The 25,321-nt window shown below is 46.2% G+C and overlaps 2 protein-coding genes across 2 annotated transcripts; one reads left to right on the forward strand and one right to left on the reverse strand.

Moving 5' to 3' along the window:
• The first annotated feature begins 21,699 nt into the window (after positions 1-21,699).
• On the forward strand, positions 21,700-23,343 carry LOC121597327. Its single transcript, XM_041923003.1, has 2 exons — positions 21,700-22,632; positions 22,780-23,343. The coding sequence occupies exons 1-2, from the start codon at positions 21,867-21,869 to the stop codon at positions 23,088-23,090; spliced, it is 1,077 nt and encodes a 358-aa protein (XP_041778937.1). The 5' UTR covers positions 21,700-21,866; the 3' UTR covers positions 23,091-23,343.
• Positions 23,344-24,095: 752 nt separating this feature from the next.
• Positions 24,096-25,060, reverse strand: LOC121597328. Its single transcript, XM_041923004.1, has 4 exons — positions 24,923-25,060; positions 24,804-24,849; positions 24,342-24,729; positions 24,096-24,267 (listed from the first exon to the last, which is right to left on the reverse strand). The coding sequence occupies exons 1-4, from the start codon at positions 24,978-24,980 to the stop codon at positions 24,142-24,144; spliced, it is 618 nt and encodes a 205-aa protein (XP_041778938.1). The 5' UTR covers positions 24,981-25,060; the 3' UTR covers positions 24,096-24,141.
• Positions 25,061-25,321: the final 261 nt, after the last annotated feature.

Consider the following 25,321-nt stretch of genomic DNA (forward strand, 5'->3'; position numbering starts at 1 on the left):
ACGACAATGACGACGACAACAGACCGTGCTGGCAAACGCAACTGGCAATTAATGGGAATACACGCACACACGCCTCGACATTGATGGTATGGTATTGTGTCGCTTTGGATGGCGATTTGATATGGGCTATCATGATGCTATAAGCTGCTTTGGGAAAAGCATATGTTTCGGGTGTGATATATGCGCAAGGGAGAATGAGCATGTGATTAAAGAGCTGCTTTACGTTGGTGGAAATTGAGCTTTTTTCTATTATTTTTACAGTTTCCGACAGGAGCTTTATTGTGTGTTTTTAGAGACTGAATCTGAAGATTGAATCTCTTCTATAATTTGAAGCCTCTTATTTACGGAAAAACCACTCCTGAGGGACAAACATTAATACCTCTTTAAAGTGTTCAGTCTTCAGCCGCGCAGCTTCACATTGACTAATGTGTTTCCAGTGGACGACTTTTGGATGCTTCTGTAGTAGCTTCCCTTCCACACACCATTATAGGATGTTCCAGTTTTTGTTTGTGCCTCATGGCCCATTCTTCTTCTGCCACCGACTCCCAAAAGCACACTTACCACGGTGAAAAGGGAAACTCTCACATGTTTTCCCCGTGCATACAATGCACACACACACACACGCAGACACGCCCCAGGAAGGAGATGAAGGTGCCTGCAAAGATCTTTGCACGACAACGAGTGACGAGTTGAAAATGAAAAGCCCGTGGTGGGCCCGCTCTTTAGAATCTTCTTTCGCTGCACCGAGCGAAAACGGGGAGGCTTTTATCGAAATTACCCAACATCGCCGCGGTCTCACTGTCCATTTTGCAGCCGACAACACGGGTAGAATGCATTCGCTCAGCAGCGCGCTCCTTAAAAGAGGTCCCCACGGTCGGCTGTCTTGAGGCGTGCACAAATATTTGCGCAAAAATATTAGTTTCAAAACCGCCGAGACGAGCAAAAGGGCGAGGAAGCCAGTGAACTAGTTTTGCGCTGCAGCGCCAGCGAATGAAGAAAGTCGAACAAGCTGCAGGTGAACCGGTGCAGAGAATGCCTGGCATCATTCTAGATGGGAGCAGCCCGCATTATCTCCTTTTTCTTTGGCAGTAGAAAAACCGTGTTCTATACAGACACAACCCAGGTATCACTTCGCAGTTCGCTTTGGTTAATGTGGTTTCGTGTTGGTGAAGAGTAGGTTGGTGTGAAGAATGGAATTCTGAATTAATGCCTGCATCGCCAGCATCCCAAAAACTAGACGCTCATTTGCAGCGCTATGAAGCGAAAGGACATGCAGCTGGCTTCCCCTTGCGTACCTGTTTTATTTTCCAAACAAGCCAACACACTCTTTTGCAGCATACAACACACAACATCCATTAACGTCCCGGCGGTACCCCATTATGTACGAAACGGTGGTTGGTGTGATTTTGCTGTGCCTATTTGCTGCGATGTTAATCATTTAGATTAGAGTGGCGTCGGATGCACCCGCTGCATTAATGGGTGTTGCTCATTAACATAAGTTTTGTGAAGGGGGGAGGAGGTTTTTTTCTGTTAGCAAAACGCATCAAGTGTGAGTGCACTTCTACTTTTACGAACTACGAACCTCAGCGTGGGTTTGCTCGTCCTCGATGTGCCTCTTTCATACCGGTTGAGAGTGTTTTTTAAACATCCCCCAAGCACTTGTTTCGTTTCGGAGCATTTCTATTCACCTCTTCGCTTTTGCCTAAATTTTCAAACAAAAACTCTCCCCACGCTTATCTTCTTTCGCTCCAAAAAAGCTCTATTTATCTAGTACTCGAGAGCTATTTTTCCTATTCCCTCTTCACATGGAGCATACAACTACAACGAGAAAGGAAAAAATCGAACTGACTTTCAAGCGGCTGCTGTTGAAGCAAAGAGGCATGAAGCTACTCAGAGGAAAGCTTCCTTCCTTTAAAGTGGGAGAAGTTTGAAGAGAAAACTATCCCCACACTCTTGACACCAGCTACTTTAGGCGTTTTTTGGGGGCGAGAAGAAGGGCCTCACGGGAATAGAAAAAGATCCTCCAAAAATGTGCTCAACATCGCCCGTGCCGTTCTATTTTAGGTGGCTGAATCGTTGACACTTTAACCACTAGGTAAAGTTTACCACCAGAACGGCAACCCGTGCTAGTTGGGATGGTTCTTTTTATTTAAATACTTTTCACTCGCTCTCTCTCTCTCTCTATCCGAGCCTGTGGTGCAGCTCTATGCACACTGCATTGCAACAAACAAACAGAGCGAGCTTCACAAACACGGGCATAAAACGTCGTCCAGTCTAAATTAAACAGCAACGAAGAAAGCACCCAGCCCCGGATCTAGTTCAAAGTACAGTGCAAAATAAATGGCAAAAGCGAAAAGGAACCGTTCCGGAAGGTGATTTTTCAAGTGGGCACAAGGCTGTTTTGGCGAAAATGTTGGTCAGTAGTGTTGCTTTTCATGGTGGTCTGTCCTATGATTTAAAGTGGTTCGTTTTCATACGACTTTGTTCGCTTTGAGAATGGAACTTGCTCTTCCGAAGAGGTAAAATTGGTCTTCGAGTAGTAAAATGAACGATAAAATATGCTGAAAAACATTCATTTCACTGCGCATTCTGCATAAATAATGTCCTGTTGGGTCGATTCTACCTCACAAACACAATACTGCTCATGTTCTAATCGTTTTATCCGCTTAACATCGCTTGATGTTCAATCAATCTCCACAAATTCTAAAGGGATAAAAAGGGGGAACACCAACAGTTGAAGCCCGTTATTCGATGCTATAAGCGCTGGATCGTTCCCCCGGATGCATGTGCACTGGTGCATTTAACTTATTAGCTTTATTAAACCACTTCAACCTGCTGCTGCTGCTGCTAGTGCAACGGGAGCACAGAATGCGAAATGCTTTGCTAATTGATCGATCATTCGCAATATATCAAATCATTGCCAATTCTCCTTCCGTCTGCGCTCTTTTGTAGCGGCCGCCACGGGAAAGACGGGAATGTCGGGGTTTTTTGCGTTCTAGTCACAGCTTCAAGGGGCTGCGATGAGGTGAAGCGATGCTGATGTTGTACCACCGTTTACCCTGTTTTTCTACTAGCACAAGCACCGTGTGTGGACCTGTGCGGACCGTAGCCACAAACGATACCAATGCCGTTTGTGTCACTGTATTTAGGAAATGATCCCCCCCCCCCCGCCCTGCTCTATCACTTTTTGCGCACGACGCACGACCGAGGAAAAGCCACTAAGCATTCGAATGAATCGGTTTCACTTTTTTGCCGCCCGCAGCCAGCCAGCCAGCCAGAGCGCGTTCACTGCAGGCGACGATTTACGCATCAAAAGCCCCCAGCAGCAGCGGCCTAGGTTGGAACCTAGGGGTATGCAAATATGCAAACGGTACGCTGATGGTCGTACTTGCCTGCCTGCTTGTCGTTGATCGACATCGACAACGATTTAGCAGGTTTTGAATGCTGACGCTCGGGTGAAAAGCTACAACCCTCGAGGACGAGTGGTTTTGGACGGAGGAAATTGTACACATGCAAGTGGGGGGGGGGGGGGGGTAAAATACCAGACAATATCGCCGCGTCTTCCTTCCTTCCTTCGCACTGTTGAACTTTCCATCGTAGCCGATTTCGATTCTGCAGACTCCCCATTCATTGTTGTGGAATGTTCGGGAAATGCGAGTTCGGAACGGAACGGTTCTGTTCATTAATACCAATTAAATTATAGTTTCCCCGAGATCGATATCGACCCGGTTGGTTCGGTGTATGTGTGTGTGTGTGTGAGGCGTAAGCCTTTTCCACCTGCTTTCGGAAAAAGGGAAAAACACACTCTGTGTAGGATTTAAGGCAACATTTTGCAAACCATTCCTCTGATATGGCTCACTGTTAGTGTTTGTGTTTAGAAAAAGGGAGTGTTTTGACTACGATAAACCCAATGAGCATAATTGTTGAAGTTCTAAAATGATAAATCAATGCTCTATTGAACTTTTCAACCTTCCAATCTCGCTCGTTACGCTACCAAGATACCATTTCTATAGAATATTTAGCAGCAAAGACATCTCATACACAAAACCGGCTCATCCACCGACCCATCTCCTTAATGCATTTAACGTTACTTTCAGCCAATGATGCTAAAAATCCCTAGTCGATGATAATCGGCTTCCTTATCCACTGACCAATAAAACGGTTTGCTAATCCCGCCGGAAGAGCTCACTTTTGACACCGACACTTGTTGTCCACGGGTGCGGATGCGATTCCATCTCCTCCCAACCCCCACAACCGGTGGGGTGTATTGCATAAACGAGCTTGCCTTCTCCGCCATTCCCCACACACACACACACACACACAAACCCCACAGGTGATCATGGGAATTATGTTAAAAGCACACCAACCGCTCCAAGGAGAACGGGGGAAAAAGTGGTCTGAAATTTATGCTAAACAAAGTTCATAAATAAATAATTAAATACCAGCGCGCACCTTGCGTACCTTCCTCCGCAAGCGTTCGATCTAAGTTTCTGCTAACTGTTGTTTCTTCTTTCTGTCTTTTTTTCTGATGCAAACAACTCTCCTCTCTTCCACCGAAAAAGCGCTGGAGGTTATTTAATTGCAGCACCACTGCTCTTGTGGGTGGGAGGGTGGTTTGGGTGGGCGCTTTAATGGGGCAAAGTTTTGTGCCCTTGTTCTATTAGTGTTTACGGTGCGGGGCATCACCATCATGACACCTTGCAGGTGGTGCGAACGAGTACGAACAAGTACGACATGCCGTTTGGAGCCGTGTAAGCCGTAAAAAGAGTTGATTTAATTCACCAACCTTATACAATTACCTTGCCTGAACAACTGTTGGAGTTTGGGGAGAAGGTTTGGTTTCTTGAAGTTGCTACTACAAACTATCTCAGCCGGGTGGAGCAAGATTGGACCATTGATAAGGAGGATGAACAGTAAACGAAAAAAAGATTATATATTTTTAAGCAAAACGAGTGAATGGAGAAACGGGCCGGGTGGTTTGTAAATATTGCGAAACGGTAAATAAATCTCACTGTATTCTATTTACCTACACACAAACACACGCTCACTCTCATCCGTTAAGCCAACCTGCACGCACGTGCTTTTTACAACCCCATGCTCCCCAAGTGCAATTGCGTGAAATGCAAAATCAACCAAATCAAAGCAAGCGCTGCAACAGCAGCATCATCCTCAACCCCAGGCCACATGGCAGCTCGAGCACGTTCGCATGGATCACATGGATTAATTACTCCCGGCGGTTCTTTTTTTCACGATTTATCCGCCGTTTGTTTGCGTTCGTGAGTGTATGTGTGTGTGTGTGTGAGCGTACATTTTATGCGCACAGACGCGAACGAGCGACATATTTATACGGCTGGCTTCCGTTGAATAATGAGCTCGTAGTATGCAAAGGGTAGCATTCTTCCCTCCTCCGTAAAAAAGGAGTCTTCCATTAATAGGAACTGTTTGCCTATTTTTATTTTTTACGCAAAAAAAAACACATCTCCTGCAGCCCTTCTGCTTGCTAGGGATTTGGGGCTAACAAAACATTGTCATCCCGCCGAGAGGGACAAACAGTGTAATTTTTGTGCACTCCTGGTCTCTAGTGTTGATTATTCCTGATTTTTTAGATTCATTTGCCGCTATGAGCTCTCATTATTTTGTTTTTCCTTGCTCGTTTGATGTGCGCCGTTCAATGCACGCATTTTCTTAATAGTAGTAGTAAATAGCAGTAGTAGTAGTTTCTCATCAAAGGCTTTCACTGCCTCAGCCCGGTGGGGGCTAATTGGCTCTTGGCGGGGCTACACTGTGGCGCTTTTTTAAAGGATCATCTCCACCCAAGTAACGTTTTGCGCTCGGTGGCATTGCACACACTCAGTGGAATAAAGGACCGTCCCTTTCCCCTCCCACCCGGAGCTTCTGATGGAACCATCCTTCGTCTATTGTTTTTGTTGTGCATCCTTTTTAGAGCACGATGGAAAACGCTGCCACCGTGAAGTGGCTTGTCAGCGGTACATCAAACGAAATTTTCAACGCGACGTGCTTAACGTACGTCAACGGCCACCGTCCTCCTACTTCTGCGTCGGCAAGCGAACAATATGCAATTTCAATCCGGGTCCCGTTCCCCTACCCCTAAAGAAGAAGGACACATTTATGCCTTCCCGGTTCGGTCGCCCCAGCTCGTCCGGCCCTGTCAGGAGCGTAAACAAAAATTATGCACACCAATCCACTTTCGGCGTGACGTTTATGCGGTTCCTTGCGCTCGCTCGCTCGCTGGGTCACGCCGTGCAAGTGATGCATCCTGCTAACGTTGTGTATCGGTGTTGTGGAACATTGCACCAAACCCGAGCAAGATTGGGTCGCGAAACCACGGATCATTGAAGCTGCCGAGAACGTGAAATGCTTTCATCCCGCGCTCCAGCGGAAGGAACACCATTTTTTGAAGGGAATAGTGCAACATCATCAAATGATGGGTCGGAAGGTCGAAGCTTCCGGTTGTGGCATCATCAGCATTCAGCAAGCCTTTCAGGACGGATTATTGGGAAGGAAAATGGTCCCGTATTTCGGCTCCGTTCAACCAAGCAAGTGACAGTCGGCAGGCGGGGTCTTTAGGGAATTGGCGCTTTTTCTCCTGCCGACGAGCGCGACAGTGATCGAGGGAAATTAAATTGCGCTAATAACCCAGAGCACCCAGAGCCAGATGCATCATCAGTCGTAATGTTCCTCTGGGCTATGAGTATTAATGCATACACACTATGACGACCCCCCCCCCCACGAACCGCAACACTAAGGTAATGAATCCTTTCCTGCGTTCGGTGTCTCGTTAAGGATCATTTTCCTAATCCATTTAGTGCTTCTTTCGCGCCTTCACCGCCCCACCGCGCACTGCACTGGTAGGTGAACGGCAGCACAATAATTGTCACCCAGCATCCGGCAAACACCATCATCAACGTCGCGCGGTGCGTATAATTATCGTTATTAACGTTATTCTTGTGGCACGGAGGGAAGTATAATATTCATAATCAACGTCATTGAACTTCAGCCGCACCGTCACTCGTCCTCCTGCTCTTGTTAGCTTTAATTTCAATTTAAAATGTGTTATCTCAACACAAACACACTTTGTGTCGGAAGGGGTAGTAAGAGGAGGACTATTGCATGCAAGTGCATCTGCGATGTTGCGATGTTTACCGTTTTCCATATTTGCGCACTTCTCCCCGAATGCTAATTGATCATTCATCATCATATGCAAGCAGCTCGGTAGCGATTTTCTATAATCATCCCGCTTACCATGATGGTATGTAAGTGGGAAAAACGAATAGAACGGTTCATGCACGGGCAGGAAAGTAAGATGTTATTCGTAATTTATGACTATTTTATCGATCTATTTAAATCAATTTCATTTTGTTGGATTTCAATCGAAAAATAAAACGGAAAAGTAAAGTGATAAAACAAAAGTTGCTTAAAATCATCCAATTCAACGCTCTCTCTTTCTCTCTCTCTCTCTCTCTCTCTCTCTCTCTCTCTCTTTCATTTTAATTTCGCTTTTATCTTTCAATCTTTATTTTCTTCCCAAACGACTAAACGGGAAAACAAACCATTAAGCCCACGCTTGCAAGCATGCTGTCAGTTGCGCCGTGATGCTTCATGCTGTCAGTTTAAGGGAGTATTCTACCGACGTGAGAAACCTTTGGGTGATGGGAAAAATTATAATATATTTTGACTAGTAGGGCATTTTATTTTACAAATTTGTATAAGTAATTTTCTTGTATTGTAAAAATTGTATAAGTAGATTTTTTGCAATATTATTCTATTGTTTTTTATAATAAACGATAATTTATGCTTATTCCATATTAAACTAAGTCATGGGGAAATGAAGTCACGGGAATATGCGTACATGTATTTCCATCAATACATGTTCATACCCCGTATGTTCGTCCTACTAACCTTCAATCAGTCCCAAACGAGCGTTTTATTCGTTTTTTAGCCGTCCCTTTTATGTTGTATCTCATTAGTTTGCTTTCTTTTTTGATGGACCAAACCTCCAAACGTCCATTCGCTAAAGTTTTCGTACCTTTCCATCACGAAACACACCCACACACCCAACCGTAAACATTCCGTTCCGTGAGCGACGTAAAACCCGGCTCCCGTGTGCTCCAGTTAGTTAGCGATGCCACGACAGCTGCTACTACTACTATTACTGCCAGGATTTTCTCCCAGTGCTTCCACTGCCTGGTGCAAGTACAACATTATTTCGTGCTGAATGCCAACACCATTCACCGGAAACTACACGGGAAAAACTAACGAACCGTACGCGGTTGTGCACATCACATCGTCACAATCAGTGGCACCTGCTGTAACACCGGTCGTGGTGGCCCGTACTTCCCGGATTCCCGTCGGAAACTCGGGCGAGTGAACTAGACGAGACGAGACAACACTTTGGCACGCAACGACCACAACGACCGCACCGATTCTCATTGATGATGATGATGATGATCAGCATCATCATCATCACACGTCCTTGCCGGGCGGTGGAGGTGAAAGATGGTGAAAAGCACGACCAACCTTTGAACCATTGGCCTGCTTGCTTTCCCCATGGACGGGGACGTCGTATCGATGTCAGTTCGCTTTGGTTTGGCGTTTGCGGAAAAAAGCAATTTTCCATCCTTCCGTCCGATGTACTTCCGCGAAATGAGCTCATTTGCAGTGGCTCACCACAGCTCATCAGCTTCCTTGCCGTGTTTGTTCACTGCCCCCACCGTTGACCGTTCCACCTTCACTGTAATGGTGGGGTGAATAAAAGTGGAAATTTCCTTCAAATCAATGCGCAGCACTGCCTTGAGCATCGCCACTCTTTTCACAGTAAGCATTCCCGCTGGAGGAAAACACTTCAGCTGGGAAACATTTCCACGCTTCAACGCGTCCGGGGATGTCAAATGTTTGCTACATTTTCCCCGTTTGCAACGCACGCATTCAGTGTAAACAGTTCCATTTCCGGTGCTCCCCTCTCTGGAAGTGAGTGTATTGTTGTTTTTTTTCCGACGAGAGCGAAAAAATGGAAAGAAAAACGTTATCAAACACTTCACAACAAATCGTGCGATGCGATAACAAAATACGTTGCGAAAAGAAAAAGTAAAGATGGCAAAGAAAAACAAAACCAAAGTGTGAAAAAGAGTGTCACTCGTCCAATCGATGATGATACTCTCTTTCGGGCGAGCTTGTTGTTGTAGAGCTTAGAGAGGGAGAGGATGCGGCAATGGTGCCAGTTCCGCTTCACAAGGAGCAATTTAAAACCCTGAGCCAAGCAACCAGCGTCGTGCTTCTAATCGAAGCATATATCCTTGTAATCGAAGATCATTAGTTTAGTGGCGTGGAAATGGTACAGCGAGGTTGTAGCCCTGTCTTTGCAGCGCTGGTGATAATTGAACTGCGGCAAAATGTCACCACAAATGACGCTGTGCTTGCTCGCTGGTGGGAAAATGGAGAGAGTGTAGCACATCGTTGTTTGCTTAGCGAACGACAACACCAAGGGACCAGAGTTGTGATTTGATTCGGTTTTTGTTGCTTTGCTTCTTTTTCAACCGATTAAAACGTGTCACCAGTGTCATCTGTACTGTGGTTTAATAGTTCGTGGCTAATGATTTTTGCGCAAGAGTTCTTGTTGAAGTGTTCTGGAAATTTAACCAAGTAACGGTGGGCGATAAATAACATCCTAATATTACTGCTTTGTTCGAAAGAAAGGGCAAACAGAGATATAAAGACAATTTAAGACGAGAGCGAAACGAGATTAAACTTCATCAGCAAGAATAATATAGGCAAGACAAGAGTATAATCATAAGGATTATATAAGTATAAGGTAGAAGAAAAAGTAATAAGAATAATTAAGAAAGAGTGAGAGTAATTAAGAATAAGAATGAAAAGTAGAGAAGAAGAAGAAGAAGAAGAACAAGAAGGAAAAGAAGAAGAAGAAGATAAAGAAGAATAAGGAGAAGTAGAAGAAGAAAAAGAAGAAGACGAAGAAGAAGAAGAAGAAGAAGAAGAAGAAGAAGAAGAAGAAGAAGAAGAAGAAGAACAAGAAGAAGAAGAAGAAGAAGAAGTAGAAGGAGGAGGAGGAGAATAAGAAGAAGAAAAAGAAGAAGAAAAAGAAAAGGAACAAGATGAAGATGAAGAGGAGGATTACAAGCTATGAAAGAAAAATAAGAAGGTGTCGTGAAAGGAAATTTACTTCCAGACGTAATATATATTTGCTCTGTTATTACTAAATGTTGTTATATTTATTTGTTTTTCTACCTTATCTAAACATTTACTCCTAAGCCATTGATAGTATTATCACCCTATTATCGGCTCATCATTTGAGGTGCTTTTTCACAGCACACATGCACTGACCGTGACAGATGGTTGCATTAAATAGTCCATTCGATTGCGCCCATAAACACAGAACAATAGGACACCCTAACATTATTTACTCACCACTTCATTCGATGCTTCGCAGTTGATACCGTTTCCTGTTGGTCTAGGTTGCGATTGTACGACAAGCAGAAAAAAAGGAGAGAGGCGTGGACTGTTCTAAAAGTGTACTCCCGAAATCCCATTTAAACCTCACTTTCAAACGATGCCCAATCGTTTATCGATCCGCCTCGATGCAGTAACGTCCAAGGCCAACGGAAAAGAAGCTCGGATGATAATTCCGATATCTAATCAACAACCTGCTATTGTTTCTGGGGACACTTCCCGTGCACGGTAGTATTGAGCCGTCAGGAACACACCAACCACCCGGAGGGAAACCGTTTTTTCCTTCCATTTAAAGCCGAAGCTAAACTAACCCCGCTACAAATCGTCCGCAGCGCACCCCTCTGTGCGCGAACCTGGTGTGACGTAAGGATAATTTATTGGACCAATCGAATTAAAACCCCAAATGCCCAATGCACCGCACATCCATCGTGAAAAGGTACGGCCCGCGTACGAGAAAACGCAATCAAGCGAAGGGAAGTTTTCCCTTTGCACGGGATGAAGATATCAAAATCAGAACTGACCCTCCCGGTTTATTCCACTTGCTTCCGTGCCCAAAATTTCCCAAAACCACGCACACCGGGGCGGACGGAGGTGCCCTTTCAACACTCGATGTGATAATAATAATAATATCACCCCGGACGCCGAACGCCGGACACGGGCGGACACTTCATTTCGGTCCAATTAGTTTTACCTTCAGCTTCGAGGTCCACGAAGGACGTGGACGTGGCGGTTTATGGAGACCACCTTGAGGGTATGTTTCAGCCTCGATTGAATGCCCGCAGGACACATCGAAGGACGGCCAGAGAGGTTCACTTGCGCCAAGCTCGAATCCCCTTTAGGCACTCAAATCTGTCCCTCGGTGGAAGTGGCCATATGTGTGTGTGTGTGCTGTTGTTGTTGGATGAGGCGACAAAGCAGGGACACATTTATCTGGCGTATGTCGCCGGCAAAGGTTTCGCTGCCTGCACTGAAGAAATGATGTTTACTTGGGGAACAACCCACTTCGGCCCGGTTGTTCCAGTTGCACAGTTGTCCCTGTTTGGATTACCGGTCACGACACCGACCGATCTGACCGATACGGAGCCGGGTTATGGCGCCCTTCGTACGACAAACCCTCTCGCCGCTCCCCCCACCAAATGGCTTTCCTTTGCATCGGATAAGCCTGGTCGGTGGGATGGTTGGACTAGGACAACTACTTGGCTGCTCATTAGAACCCGACCGCCGTCTTCCGGAGCGCAGTTTGGAGAAGGAGAGGGCTTGTGGGGAACATGACACATTTTCACTGCCCGAGTCTGCCTTATGCCAGTGTGTGTGTGCGCGTATGTGCGAACGCATTTGGCCGGTTGCTATCTTTGCTGATTCATTATAGCTATTTGTCTAGCATTTATTTTTGGAGTGTCTTCAATATTGCTTCCCGAATGGATGTGCTGTGCTGGGTGGAATGAATAAATGGAGAAGCAATTCCGGTGGTCCGGTGCACAGCGAGGGCTTTGGCTCGGGATAAGCCTTATGTCTGGGGCCGAAGGACACGCGGAGAAGATCGTTACGTTAGTCTATATGTTTAATTTATCGTAGATGCATACCATTTTGCACCCTGCTGCAGCCGTTCGAGGGAAGAAGAGATATCCTTTAGGATGGGACTGCCTGGCGCAAAAGATGCGCCTTCGACTGGGTCGGTTGGCAATTCTGTGTTACGGCTCACTTCCTTTTTCCTTGTTTCAGTCCCATCCAGCCGTTTATCTCGCCCGTGACAACGCACTATTATTAGTAGTGTTAATGACTCCTGAAATTTGCTTCTTGAACGACCCGGGCGGATTTGGTCGTACGTCGTTGCCGTGCGCTTTTGAATGGGATTTAGATGATGTTTGGCGGGATTGCATACCTTCCGGATATATACGGTTGGTTGAGCCGCAATGAAGATTTAAGCCCCAGGATAATGGGGGAAAAGCGTATGAATGCATTAATTTTATTGCTCGTGCCATTTGCTGTTATGATTAATGGACATGTTTTTTTTACACTAATTTCATCGCGATAACCCTAACACTTTCTTGGCTGCTACTTGCTACAAACCGTTTCCCGGTGATGATTCATTCGCTTCTAAATAAATAACGATTTCACAGGTGGACTGTCAAGACTTATCAAACTATTGCTTGCGCATCCCCTCGAAAGAAACATACTGTAATGATAAAATGATTCGGAAAAAGTATCCGCCAAACACATTAATCATCAACGCAGTAAATGAAGCGTATCATTTGCGCACCAGCGCCTTTTACTCCGCTACCTTCCGTGACACGACGCGCGTCTGGCTGTTATGAACTTTTTCAATCAATGGCTGCTATGATTTACGACATGTGGCGCAAAATCCCATCACCGCAAATGTTGATACGCAACAATACCCTCGCTGCTATCTTTGTTGCTATCCGTGGCATCATGATGCACAAAAAGTGCATCCAATGTGTACGTATGTGAGTGTGAGTTTGCGAGCGAGGAAAGAATCTGTATAAATTTGTCATTTTTCCGCATTTTCAATGGCGTTTTTTTTGTTGCTGTTGCAGTTGCAACTCCCTGGAGGAAATGGCGCGTAACCAGAAACTGCACTCATCCGCCATCTTGCTCAGGATGGGAGGGAAAAGGGGGAGCTGGAAGGATAAAAAAATCTGACCACAAACGACCATCTATTGAGAAGTGCAGCGCCGGGATACTGCACCGCCCGACAACAAAGCGGACACAATGCAAATGGAACCGTGCACCGTGTTCCGTTCCCATCAGTCATTCCGTGGAAAATGGGGAAAAATCTGTCCCCCGTCAACCAGGATATCCTGCCAGTGATAGTGAGAGAGACAGACTCCGGGACTCGTTCATTATGCAAACCCGGTGTCGTTAATTTGATGTTGATTTATGATCCTACACTGCTACGTTGGTGCGAGAGCGACTAACGCGACCGGAAAGGACTTTAAGCGGCCACCAGGAGACGTAGCTGTCCGCGTGTCAATGCTCCTGCTCCCGTCGTTGGTGTGGTTGCAGGATTTCAATAAAAGGATTTATGTTCTGTTTTCACTTGCATCGGGGAAGGAAACCTGTACTCGATGGGCCACCGGCACCGGTGTCGGAGGATACTGACAGGAGACTAAAATGAAGACAAAACAGCAACCCTGTATTTAGCGCCTTTGCTTTTAATTTCTCTACCTTTTGCTCCCCTCATACCACCTACAAAAAATGAAGTCATTGTACGGTACAAAAGATTAAGCATAATTTGGTGCCAAGCGTTTGCTGCGAAAGAGGATTGCTTTCGGGCCTTTGCCCTGGAACCTGGAAAACAGGGAACAGGGATTGCGACCGGGTGTGCCATTCATCAGCAGCAGAAATAACTCATCTACATCTGGCCGGACAGTAGGAATCAGGATCTTCAGGATCTTCACCCCTCGGGGTCCGGACAAACGGGGCCAAAGGTAGCGCATTAAGAGATGTAGTTTTTAATTCCGTTTTTTTAGGACTAAGGGCATTTAACTTCCGTCTGCAACGGGCAGGTTAACGTGCCATTCATACACACACACACACACACACACACTGGCAGTGAAAATAGAAGACAGGGGGGAAACAACTGCTTTTCTCAAACAGCAAAGAAATTTGAATAAAAATGAGAACTCTTTTCTACAACTTATGAATATACCAACACCAACACCCTCGACAGTGGATTGAGGGCAGGAGAAAAGCCAGCAAAAAGGTTGCACAAAAATATTCCTGCCCTTTTTCGCCGCATTTTCCTGTTGGTTTTCTCCACCCTTCGGGTAAGTCCACACGTTTGATAATGGTCGAGTGTGTACGGACAAGAAGATTCGTTCGTTAGGAAATTCGCTTTCTTTCTTTCTGCTTGCTCTTCTTCAACCGTTGTTTGAGGAAGGCTAACCACACCTTCCTAACTGTTAATATGTTCGGGGGTTTTACTCTCAGTGTCTGCCCAATTCCCTACGGATTTTGGCTTCGATTGCAAAGCTGAGCATTGCTTCTATGATTGCACAAGGGAGCGTTGCTTTTGCGGGAGCTGTTCATTTCCCTATTGCTTTTTTAGGGTATGATCAATTTTCCACTCGGTTTTTAGCCCGCATGCAGCTACAGTATTCAGGGAATGGTAATTTCGAAAACCAAAGAATATGGCAGAACTCATCTGCCAGCACAGAATGAGTGTTTTTTTGCGTATGATCTGAAGTAAAATTTGCAAATGATGAGGATAAAGCTGTTTTGCATTATCCTAATGTTGAATAGAAGATAGAAATGAATTACCTTTCTTTCGTAGATCATTTCCGTGCTTGTTTGTTGATTATTTCAAACATAAAGCATCATTAAAACAACAGCTGTGAATAGTGTAATCATAACTAAGACTCCGTGTTCCATCCTTGGAAGAGCCTAGAGATTCCAATAAGAATTTCAATTTGAATGCATTCACATTGCGATCCTCAACTCAATAACCGAAAGTCATGCATTCCATGTTCCATGCTCCTCTGGACGGTTCGAAATGAAGACGTCACAAAGCGCATAAGGGGTTGTGTACTTGTGCGCCTTGGTACGTAATAATACTGCTCTCGCACGCCCAAGCTGGCCCGTGTCTGCTCGTTACAGGAAAAACATATGAATTTTCATAATGTCGGGAATGTCTGTGTGTGTTTTTTGTTGTTTTCCGCACACCGCACCAGCGGACGTGGAGAATTCTGCTGAGGTAGCCAGCACACCCCTGATAGCGCGCGCACATAACGTATGATTGAACACGCACATTTGTTGTCCGGGATGCCAGATGCCTCCCGTGCATCAGCGTATTCCGGGTGTCCTGGGGTTTTTTCCTTCCTTCTTCCGCTCCTTCAACCTCAAGCTGATGACAAACATGGGCGAAAACAGGAAGGAAGTAGGAAGCAAAAAACACACTCACACAGACCCTCTCGCAGCGCAACCTCCTCGACCTCGCTGGATGCCTTAACGAGGGAATGAAACCCCGAACGTGACTCTATTCGAATGTCGGGGCTTTTTTGCAACACTGCTGCAATGGATAGCAATGTCCTCGGCATGCTTCATGATGTCCCGTTACGCCCGGGCATACGGGAAATATATAAATAATATTTCGGCCCCTTTCCGTTTCGTCACCCCATCCACCCGTTCCCAAGGACGGTTAGCGATAACCCCGGCGTCTTGCTCCACCTGCAGCCCGAAAAGTGTTTTGTGCCGCAAAGAGCTGCGAAAAGCGTTCTGTCAACATTTTAATTCAATTTTTCCACTAGCCAGCCGGAAGCTGGCAACGGAAAGGCGTGTTTGCGAAGGAATTTTTCGAGAGTTGAAAGAAGGCGCCAGGAGAATGCGCAGGCGGGGTGCTTTGAAATCATTTTAAATCTTTCACTTTTTTGTTGCGGTACTGCAGCGGGTACAGTACGATTAGAGCTTGCCGTTTGCAGGGCAAAAGGAAGCTGGGAAGGATGGGGGGGGGGGGGGGTCGAGATTTTCGTACGCCCCGTTCCTTCCTGGAGTTGTTCGCTGGGCTGCGCTGGGAAATTGCTTTTTAATGGTGCCGAATTCAATTATGAAGATCGGCAAGAAGGAGCACAACCGGAGGTGGTGTATTTGATCGACAGGAGTATGTCAGGCCAAAGTCAAACATGCGACCATTGATTGTTTGACCGGGACTTCTGAGTGTGTGTGTTGCGGGGGTTTGACGACGTGTGAAGCGGCAGATGAAATCAAATTTAGCACTACGAATCCGTCTGTGGCGAAAGCAATTTGATGATGCACACAAAAATAGTCGCCCCAACCGGGTAAGGGCGTGTTGGTAATTGAAAAAAGAAGAAATCACCCCTTCGCGCTAGCAAGGGAAGTTGCCGCTCAGTCGCTAACTCAACTGGTCACAGTTCATTGGAAGTCTTCGTAGCGCACCGGGTAGCGGAAAAATCGACGCCGGGCGATAATTATTGAAAATTTGGTCGAACGAACCCTACCTCGGTTCAGTGTCCGATGGCAGTAGTTTCACAGTAAACAGAGGAGTTGTATGCCTCATTTACTGGGCCCTACGTCACGCAAAATTAATCATGCCTTTCAAGATGTTCTTGTCAAGGGACGAACGGGAGGGATGCAGAGTGCTGTTGTTTTCTATTTTTAGCACGAAATTATATACTCAGATACAACCTTTTCGATTGAGAATACTGAAAAAGGAAGAAATACGTTTAAATAAATGCATAATTATCATAAAACGTCATGTAGCACTGCAAAGAGAACCATTTTGCTGCTGAAAACCATTCCATGTTCGAAAAATCGTTGAAAGCGCCTAAAACTATGCAAAGCGCATAGCATCATCAGATGTTTGTTCGAAACCGTTGATTCCCTTGCTGAGACATCGTTTCAGCTTTAATTTAAAACTGTTTAAAAGTCAAATATATTTAAAAAATAACCTTTTTTATTACGTTTCCCTAACTTCTCCTGCTTACTTTCCTCTCCACAACCAATCCAGCATCGATTCCAATTAAGACATTCATCTAGGGGGTGTAGTATCGCACTTTAATACAGCTCTGCCTACATCTCCCTCGGGAGTGTTACGGAGCTGATAAAAAAATGAAACAAACGGCGCATTTACTGCTGCGTTACAATTCCATCACCCTATCAAAAACCATTGCACAATTTTCCTCACAAGCCGATAAAGATGTTCTATCCGCCACTATTCGGGTAAGTGTGTCCACCGCAATCACCCCAATCTCTCGAGAAAGGGGATGTGTGCCTTTTGCTTAGGCGTCTGGTGTGTTGCCTTATCGCGGGCTTACGATTGCATGTTTCCCTAATTTTTTAACATTTTATCGCTCCCTCTCTTTTCCCAATGGTGCGAAAATGTATCCGTAGTGTGGTTTTTTCTTTTCCCCATCTGCAAATCGCAAAAGGGAAACTCGACAGTTGGTGCAGTCGTAAAAAAGTGGTACCTATCCTCTTAAGGACGATTATACCGATATGCCTGCCGATGGTGATAATCCTACTTTTCTTTATATCTTCATTTCTCGAGCAAAAGGATCTCCACTATCCGGGGGGTTTTTTCACTTAGCGGCGTGTGCATAGATGCACGGTGCGCCGTATCTGGCGTTCAGTAACAGGTTTGTGTCATTATGCAAATTATTGTAGTCCTTCCCGCTCGAAAGCTAACCCTAAGCAGAGCTAGGCTACCTTTTGTTTCCTGCTAGAATTTGCAGCGTGCTGGCATCTTTCTATAGGCAAAACCACTTTAATCCACTGGCTGAGCCAGTGAGCGCGTGCGTTCAGCCAAGCAGAACAGAACGCCCCCGAGTGCTTACCTTTACAAGGAAGTTGGCGAGTAAATGCTAGTGTATGAATAAATAATTTCTCAGATTAAAAATCATAATCTAGGGAAGCGCTTCCTGCCATCGGCCCTTAAGCTACCCCGAGCCGATCGATGTATGCGAGACCTTGATTTTCCCTAAAACGTGCTCCGGTTCGATCGGCCCCATATCCATGTAAAGTGTAGCATTTGGTGTAAAAGTATTCAAGTACAGTATTTATGCCCGGAGCACTTCAGAATTCCATCTCAAACACCACAGCACACCAGTCCCCGGAGGACCATTCGAAGGCGTCGGAGCGTAAATCCACAACGCAGCGTCTCCGGTATGCCTGTACTGGCGCGTGGAAAATACTCCCCACTGCTGTCTGCTGTATCGAGGGGCCCGATTGTTTTGGCCGGTTCCTGTTTGCATGCCCATGAAAATCCCTTGCTTTCCCCCCAAAGCTGCTCTATTCTGCTGTTCTGCCCAAACACGAACGACGACCGACGACCCTTTGGTGGTGCTGGCGAGCGGGATACTTTACAACCTAATGATAAAAACCATTTTCCATGAATTATGTTCCGGGTGTGAATTTGAAGTGCGCAGTGCGAAGCTAGCAAAGGGACCGGCAGTGGCTGTACAACCCACCAAAAAAAAGCGAAACGACGCAATGGGCAATTTTGCTGCGTTCTTTTCCTTACTTTTGTGTGTGTACTGTTTTCCCTTTAGCAATTGTGGCGGAGCGGGAAAGGAGTGAATGGAAAAAGGTGGAAAATCTGACCAAACCTCCAACCCATCCCTTCTGCTTTTAATAACATTTCGGCTCGTTGCAGCTTTGTTGGAAGGGAGAGCACGGGGTCTCGTGTCTGTAAACGGCACACAGGATTTGTTTCGTTTTTTGGGCATGTCCTTTCCCTCGCTCTTTCTCTCTCTGTTGTGGCCTATCCCTGTCCGGGACACTGTGGTTTTGTGGTTTTGTGGTAGCCGACCGGAGACGGCAAAACGTTCCATTTCCAATGGTTTTCCTTTGCGACGGGAGATGCTACTGCGGGGTTTGATGCTATTGCCTTGAGCATGGCATAGCGACAAAACGGCAATTCTTATCCATCCACAGTTTATTGTGTTTATTGTGAACGCACAATGAACTTATCTCGAGCCATTCTCGATTCAGAGGGAAACCGAGAGCAAGGCTTGGGTGCTTTGTGAGTGAAGTTTTCTGCTTCTCGTCTGCCTATCTTCAACGATTCGGCAGTCGGTGACAATTTGGGTGAGTCTTGATTTACGTTGAAATGACCGGATACTTCATTACATACGAAATTGTATTTTTAGCAAATAAACGATCGTTTGTTTGTACCCTTTTCAAAGTAATAAGAGACCATTGAAGCTGTTGTGATAATTCTTGTGCTAAGCGAGGGGCTAAGACATAATTTTAAGCTTCTCATACTGTTATCATTGTTCGTTTGTTTCGTCCCAGTCACAAAAAGCGTGTCTGTGATTCTGCAGATCCAGAACAACTCTTTTCCTTTTACAAAAACGCTTGATTAAAGAGTGAAAATTCCAAGGCTTTCGTTTGAATGTCGTCGCTCAATGGCGATCACAGCGCGATAGAGATAAAATAGAACGGACCCGTGCTAATCTGAAGCTCACTGCCTTTAATTAGCGAACGGCAAACGCACCATAATGATTGAAAGCTCCTGGCCAACAGAAAACCTGGCCAAGGCTCACCCGAAAAACGGGCGTCGACAGAGTCTCACGCGATGCAAACCGCGATTGTTGCAAATATTTTTCCACATTTCTAGCAAAAGAAAATGAGCGATTTTTGGTTTGCTATGTGAAACTAAATGGCACTGCCATCATCAAAATGGTAACAACAGCAAAAAAAAACTGTAAGCCACACCGTTTTGGAGCCAAAGGTATCCGTTCTGGTTCTTCGCACTCGCCACTCGGCCGGATGTTGTCGGTTTAGTGACTTATTATTTCAATTCCTCACTGACCAGCGTGAGCAAAAACAGCACCTTACGTGTCTGTTTTTTTGTTTTTGCTTTGTAGTGATGCCGGCAAAGACAGTAAGACTCTGACAATGTGCCGAGCGCGGTCGTAATGACTTCGCAATCGGGCGTGCTGTTATGATGGATGGGAACAGATCTTTTGCGTCGATCTGCGGCGCACACACGAAAGGGGGGGTTTTGAGACGATCCGTGTCTGAGCATTTACTACGATTGGCCGATTCCGGCCTGTGGGGAGGTTGAGGTTTGTAATCGTGCACCGGATGTGAGTATAAAGTTAATATTAATGACCAAAGAATTAGGTGGCGTGGGGTAATTCAACTCGTTTTCAAGCTTCTCGTTCGCTCAAGGTCGCGCAAGACGGGCTGTTATGGGAAATGGGATGAAAAGGTTGAGATGAAAGGAAACCCACTATTTAGCCCGAGTAAAACCGCTTTTGAATATGATTTGGAAATACAACAAAATGGAAATATAACTGTGACAAGACGGAAAAGGTGGCGAAAGCTTGAGAACGTGGTCATCATCACTGCCCGCATGGTCAGCTCAACTAATGCATTTAGCTAGCGCAAATTATCTCTAAATCTTCTAACAATTTTACTACACCCTCTCACGGGCTTTCAGAGGCCTGAGAAACTCGGCATCATTTCGAGGCATCGTTTGCCCGAGGAAAACCACCCGCGACCGATGCGGCACTTTGGCGGCGATAGCGATTGTGGTGCGAACGTTGGCTAACGATGCTACTGCGCACCGCGGTTACGCGAAACAATGACAATTGACCATAAATTCAGCTCACCCCTGACCTTGGCCATCGACCATACGGCGACCGAGCCGTTGTGACGCGTCCGATGCCAGCCACGTCAATGCCGAAGTGTTAGACCTAGACGCTTACAAAGCAATTGAATGTCACTCGACCGTTCTAAGTCGCGACTCCTGCACCAGTCGCGCACCCCCCGAAGTGGTGATTTATTCTCACGTGCTGATGTTTCGCGAGCGAGAATTTCACGCAATTTCCTCCTCAAAAGCTACAGGGTACAGTGACGTGTTCCCCCTCCTTCGAAGCAAGGGTCACCGTGTGGTTGACATCGTAGAATTCGATTGATTTTATCTTTCCACCACAAAACGATCTCGCGTACCAGCAGAACCCGTTCAAGCGAATCGGAATACGCTACGGCCCGTTTCTTATGCAAAACTGCGGCGAGCGCAATTTACGATGTGTTGAGGTGGAAAATTCGTGCACGGTCTAGAAGCTTTTCTCGTAGGCCAAACGTTTGCCCCGTAAGGTAGGGATGATAGTGATGATTGTGAGGCGAGTGAGCTGAGAAAGTGACGGCCACTTAGCGTGATTTATGGAAGCAATTTATGGCCATGATGAGATCGACCGTAAGGTACGAAGGTATAAGCACTGGTTTTGTGATTTTGTTTGCATAGTGATAATGCAGATAGATAGCTGGTCTTTGCTCAGATGCTATCTTTTCTAAGGTCTCAATGAAAGTGAAACGATGGAAGTGATTAATTCATTTTATATGATGATCATCGAACGAGGGAGTTTTGAAGATTTAATTAGACAGCATTATAGCAAAGATTTGGAAGAATTTTAATAAGAATTATATTTCAGGATCATATTTCAGGAAACACTTTTGGAAGCCTTGTTAACTTGTCATCACATTCTTTTCATGGTTAAAAATAGCCTCAACCTTTTGAATTCTTCTACCGATTCTTCCCAAACTCAAAAGTCCATCTCGAAGTTCATCTTCTCCCTTCCCTCTTGCGAACGAGAGCGGGCGCGCGCGCGTCTCTCTTCCCAGGCAGCATCGTTTCAATTCATCCCTCCAACATCATTCGTCACGCAAAAAAAAAAAAAAAAAAAAAAAACGTTAGCACCCACCCGTCGTGGTCAGAGAACCTGTGACCTGCGGACGTTCTTTGCACGCGAAACACAAGCCCAGTAGTTGCGACTCGTCTCGCAGTCGAGGTTCGTCGCTTACGGCGCGTAGATATCATTAGTTAAGTGACTGCTGCACGGGACCCATACAGTGTACGAGGGACAAAGTGTTATACCAAGAGTGTGTTGAAGTCGGGAATGATTGCCCACAGTAAGATGAGATACGTTTGGTACTGTTCCGCGCTACTTGCGCTTGTGTTGTGTGGCACCTGCCGTGCTGTTACTCCTTCGGGAAAGGTGGACTTTTCCGAGGCGGATGATTTGAACGACGAAACCAACGGTGGGTTCGTGAGTGTGTACAAAAACTTTCCCAAGATTCAGGTCACCGTAGACACACAGAAGCTGAAGCGTGTCCCGCAGCCGGAAACGAAAAGTGATGAGTCGAGCTCGGGCAGCTCCGGCAGCTCCGGTTCGGAGTCGGTCGAACGACCCTCCGTTGGAGTGCGAACGGATATAACGATTGAAATTTCGGAAGAGTCCGCAAACGATACGCGCATCAGTGGTGATCGTGATGGGAAAAAGGATCGTAATGGGCAGAGTGGCACGGGTGGTGGAGATGCTGCCGGAAGTGGCAAAAAGGATCGCAACGGAGCGGGCAAAGGAACCAACGATGAGGATGATGACAATGCGAGCATCCCAGTGTTTAAGGGAATGGCGGGAGTGTCCACTAAAAAGCCGAAACCAACACCAACCCGTGGGTCGGTTCCACATTCCGACAGCAGACCGATCGTAACGTACAATCAGCGACCGACGGTGAGCAGCTTTTACGGCTCGGGCAATGACGATCGCAACCGTATCAGTGGAGAGTACGATGGCTGGAATGCGCACTACCCTTCGCACACGGTGACGGCCGTTTGGACCACCGAGCGACCGTACCTTCGCCGGGTGGACTACGACTATCCAGGTAAGCCGGTGATCGTACGTCACGTTAGCTGTTAGCGCTGTGGTGACATACAAACACAAAACAAACACAGTATCTTCCAGCTGTCAAACGAATGATAACGATCAAACCATTCCTCACGAAACGGGCATCTCTTTCTCTCCGTTACAGGGCAACATCGATCGCCCCCGTACTACAAGGGTTACGTGCCCTACAATGTGGGCCACCGTCCCTCGCAGCCGGCGGAGCAACATCCCCATCATCATCACGCCGGCGACTGGAAACCGTGCTACTGCAGCATCTACCAGCCGTGGGGTGCACGTGCGCCATCCAATCCCGTCCTGCCCGGCACGGGAACGTTGCACCCGACCGCTCACCCGCCACCGCGACACGGCGTCGACAACAAAGTAGATATCCCGGCCGTCCATTCGCCACCGCCGGCACCGTCGCACCAGCAACACTATCGCTCGATCCACTCGTAGCGGAATGCATTTCGGGTTTTTGGTGGGAGAAGTCCATCGATCACCACCCATCACCACCATACCCCCTCCTTCCGTCCTGTCCTAAACTCACCCCACTAGTCTATAAGAAAGCAGCAGCAGCAGTGCATTTCCCGTTTCCAAAGCACGAGCTGGGAAAAGCAACCTCAAACAACTTGTTGTATTTTTTTGTAAATGATCAATAAAAGTTGACACACTTTTTTCTACCATTAGATTTCGTTTGGAGCACTTTTCCCCCGTCGCTTCTATTCCCTCTGTGTTTGAATAGGGATCGTCACAAACCAGCTCGGGTTGATCTTCCCGCTGATCGTTCCCGCATTATGTCACCTGTGCATCCTCCCCGCTTTAGCCTGCTGAATGCAGCGCAGTTGGGTGAGACAACCCGGTTGCCTTCACATCACCAACACAACTGTGTGGACTGTGGGAAGGGTTTTCTAAGCTACGATAGACACGCTGACACACACATAGACATGATGCCGTAGCCGTTTGGCCCGACCTCCAATAAATTGATAAGACATCAGAGCGAGGTTCGAACGACGCAGATGCAAATCATTCCGCGCTCGATCACATCACGGGAAGCAACGAGTTGGTTAGGGCTTAAATTTGAGTGTTTGATTTTTTGTAAAAATGCAAACAAAGTCGTGTTTGACAATTGTGTTGATTGGTGCAGTATTTGTGCTCTCTTTAGCTACCCCGTCAAGTGCAGGTAATGTGTAAATAGTGTGAAAAAGCTATGGCATTCTTGATGGCTAACGATCGTTCTTCCTTCTTCAACTTGCAGCACCCGCCTCAACCGATATGGATCAAATGGAGGAAATGGAAGTGCTTGGACTGGTTGGATGTAATCATGCCGTCACCGTAACTGCGCTACCACTTCCCGGATTCACTCCAACCTTTGAACAACGGCAGCGATCGGAAGAATCGAGCGAAAGTGGCAGTGTTTCGAAGGAAAGTCCAAGTGTGCAGGAGATGCGAAATGGTCATCGATGAATAAAGTGTGTGGTTTATTCTTAAGAAGCTAGATCTTACATCCCTAAACCATAATAAGCCGTCTCGTTAGATTGTTTTGCACTGGGGGACCCCCACCTACGACGGGACCGACGTATTCCATCGAATCTGTTAGACGAAGTTCCGGAGGAATGAAACCGCTTCGTGCGTACTAGGGTGAAGAAATAAACCAACGTTAAATTGTTAAGATAAGACTGTAATAGGAGTGTCAACTAGTTCCCTTACCATGTAAACATTAGGTAGTTCTAGCTCGTTCGTATCGGCCACGGTGAACACAAGACGATCGTTGTTTGAAAGATTTCTTACCGTCGATGTTGTTGATGGAGCATTTGTGGTGGGCACTATCGGAACGTAGGTAGGAAGATCTATAATAATGGGATCACTTAAAGGTTGCTCCGTCGTAGTAGTGCTACTTGGTGGTTGCTCCGTAGTTTGCCACCACCAGATACTCGGTATCTCGGAGACGGGATCATGCTGCGGCTGTGCACTGACGGGAGTTTCCTCCGTCGTAGACCAGGGTGGAATCCAAAGCATTTTGGAAACCTTCTCGTTGATACCGTTCAAAAACTCACGCTTCTTCTCGTACACGGTTTGTTTCAGCGTGGACACTTTGCTTCAAATGGAAAGCAATATCAATGAGTTAGTAATTCCGAACGATTTTGTAACTTTAGAGTTTCACAAGCTCACCCAAGCAAACTGCTTCCATCCTGTTTTCCCCAGTCGAGCAGTGGAGCTGTAACGGAGAGCAAACAAAATACGCTGTATTACACACACTTCTACAATAATCACGGTAAACGGTGACTTACAGCCTGTACTACACCCAAGGTATAAAATCACAACCACAGCGACCAATGATCGTCTCATTATCAACACAATTCTTTGGAGCAAAAATCAATCCGAACTGTTTTGCGTTCAATCTATGACTGATCTTGAGTTTGCAGTGCGATTCTCGATGCCAGTGACCCAGTTATCAGGGTGGTAAGCGAAACGTAAACACTCCAGCCATAGGCGTACAACACTCGTATGCATTTTTCCAACGAGTCAAGGTTTTAACGAAGTACTGCTTATCAGCTACCGTTAACATTGGGGCTGCTGGTTGAACAAACTCCGACAGCAGTTACTCGTGTAGAGGCTGCATAAGTTCAGGATCATGGGTGACTAGATCAAGGATGACGGAAGTGCATTGACGTTATGAACGTTTTCGT

The sequence above is a fragment of the Anopheles merus genome, chromosome 3R (genome assembly GCF_017562075.2).
Source record: "Anopheles merus strain MAF chromosome 3R, AmerM5.1, whole genome shotgun sequence".
NCBI lineage: Eukaryota > Metazoa > Arthropoda > Insecta > Diptera > Culicidae > Anopheles > Anopheles merus.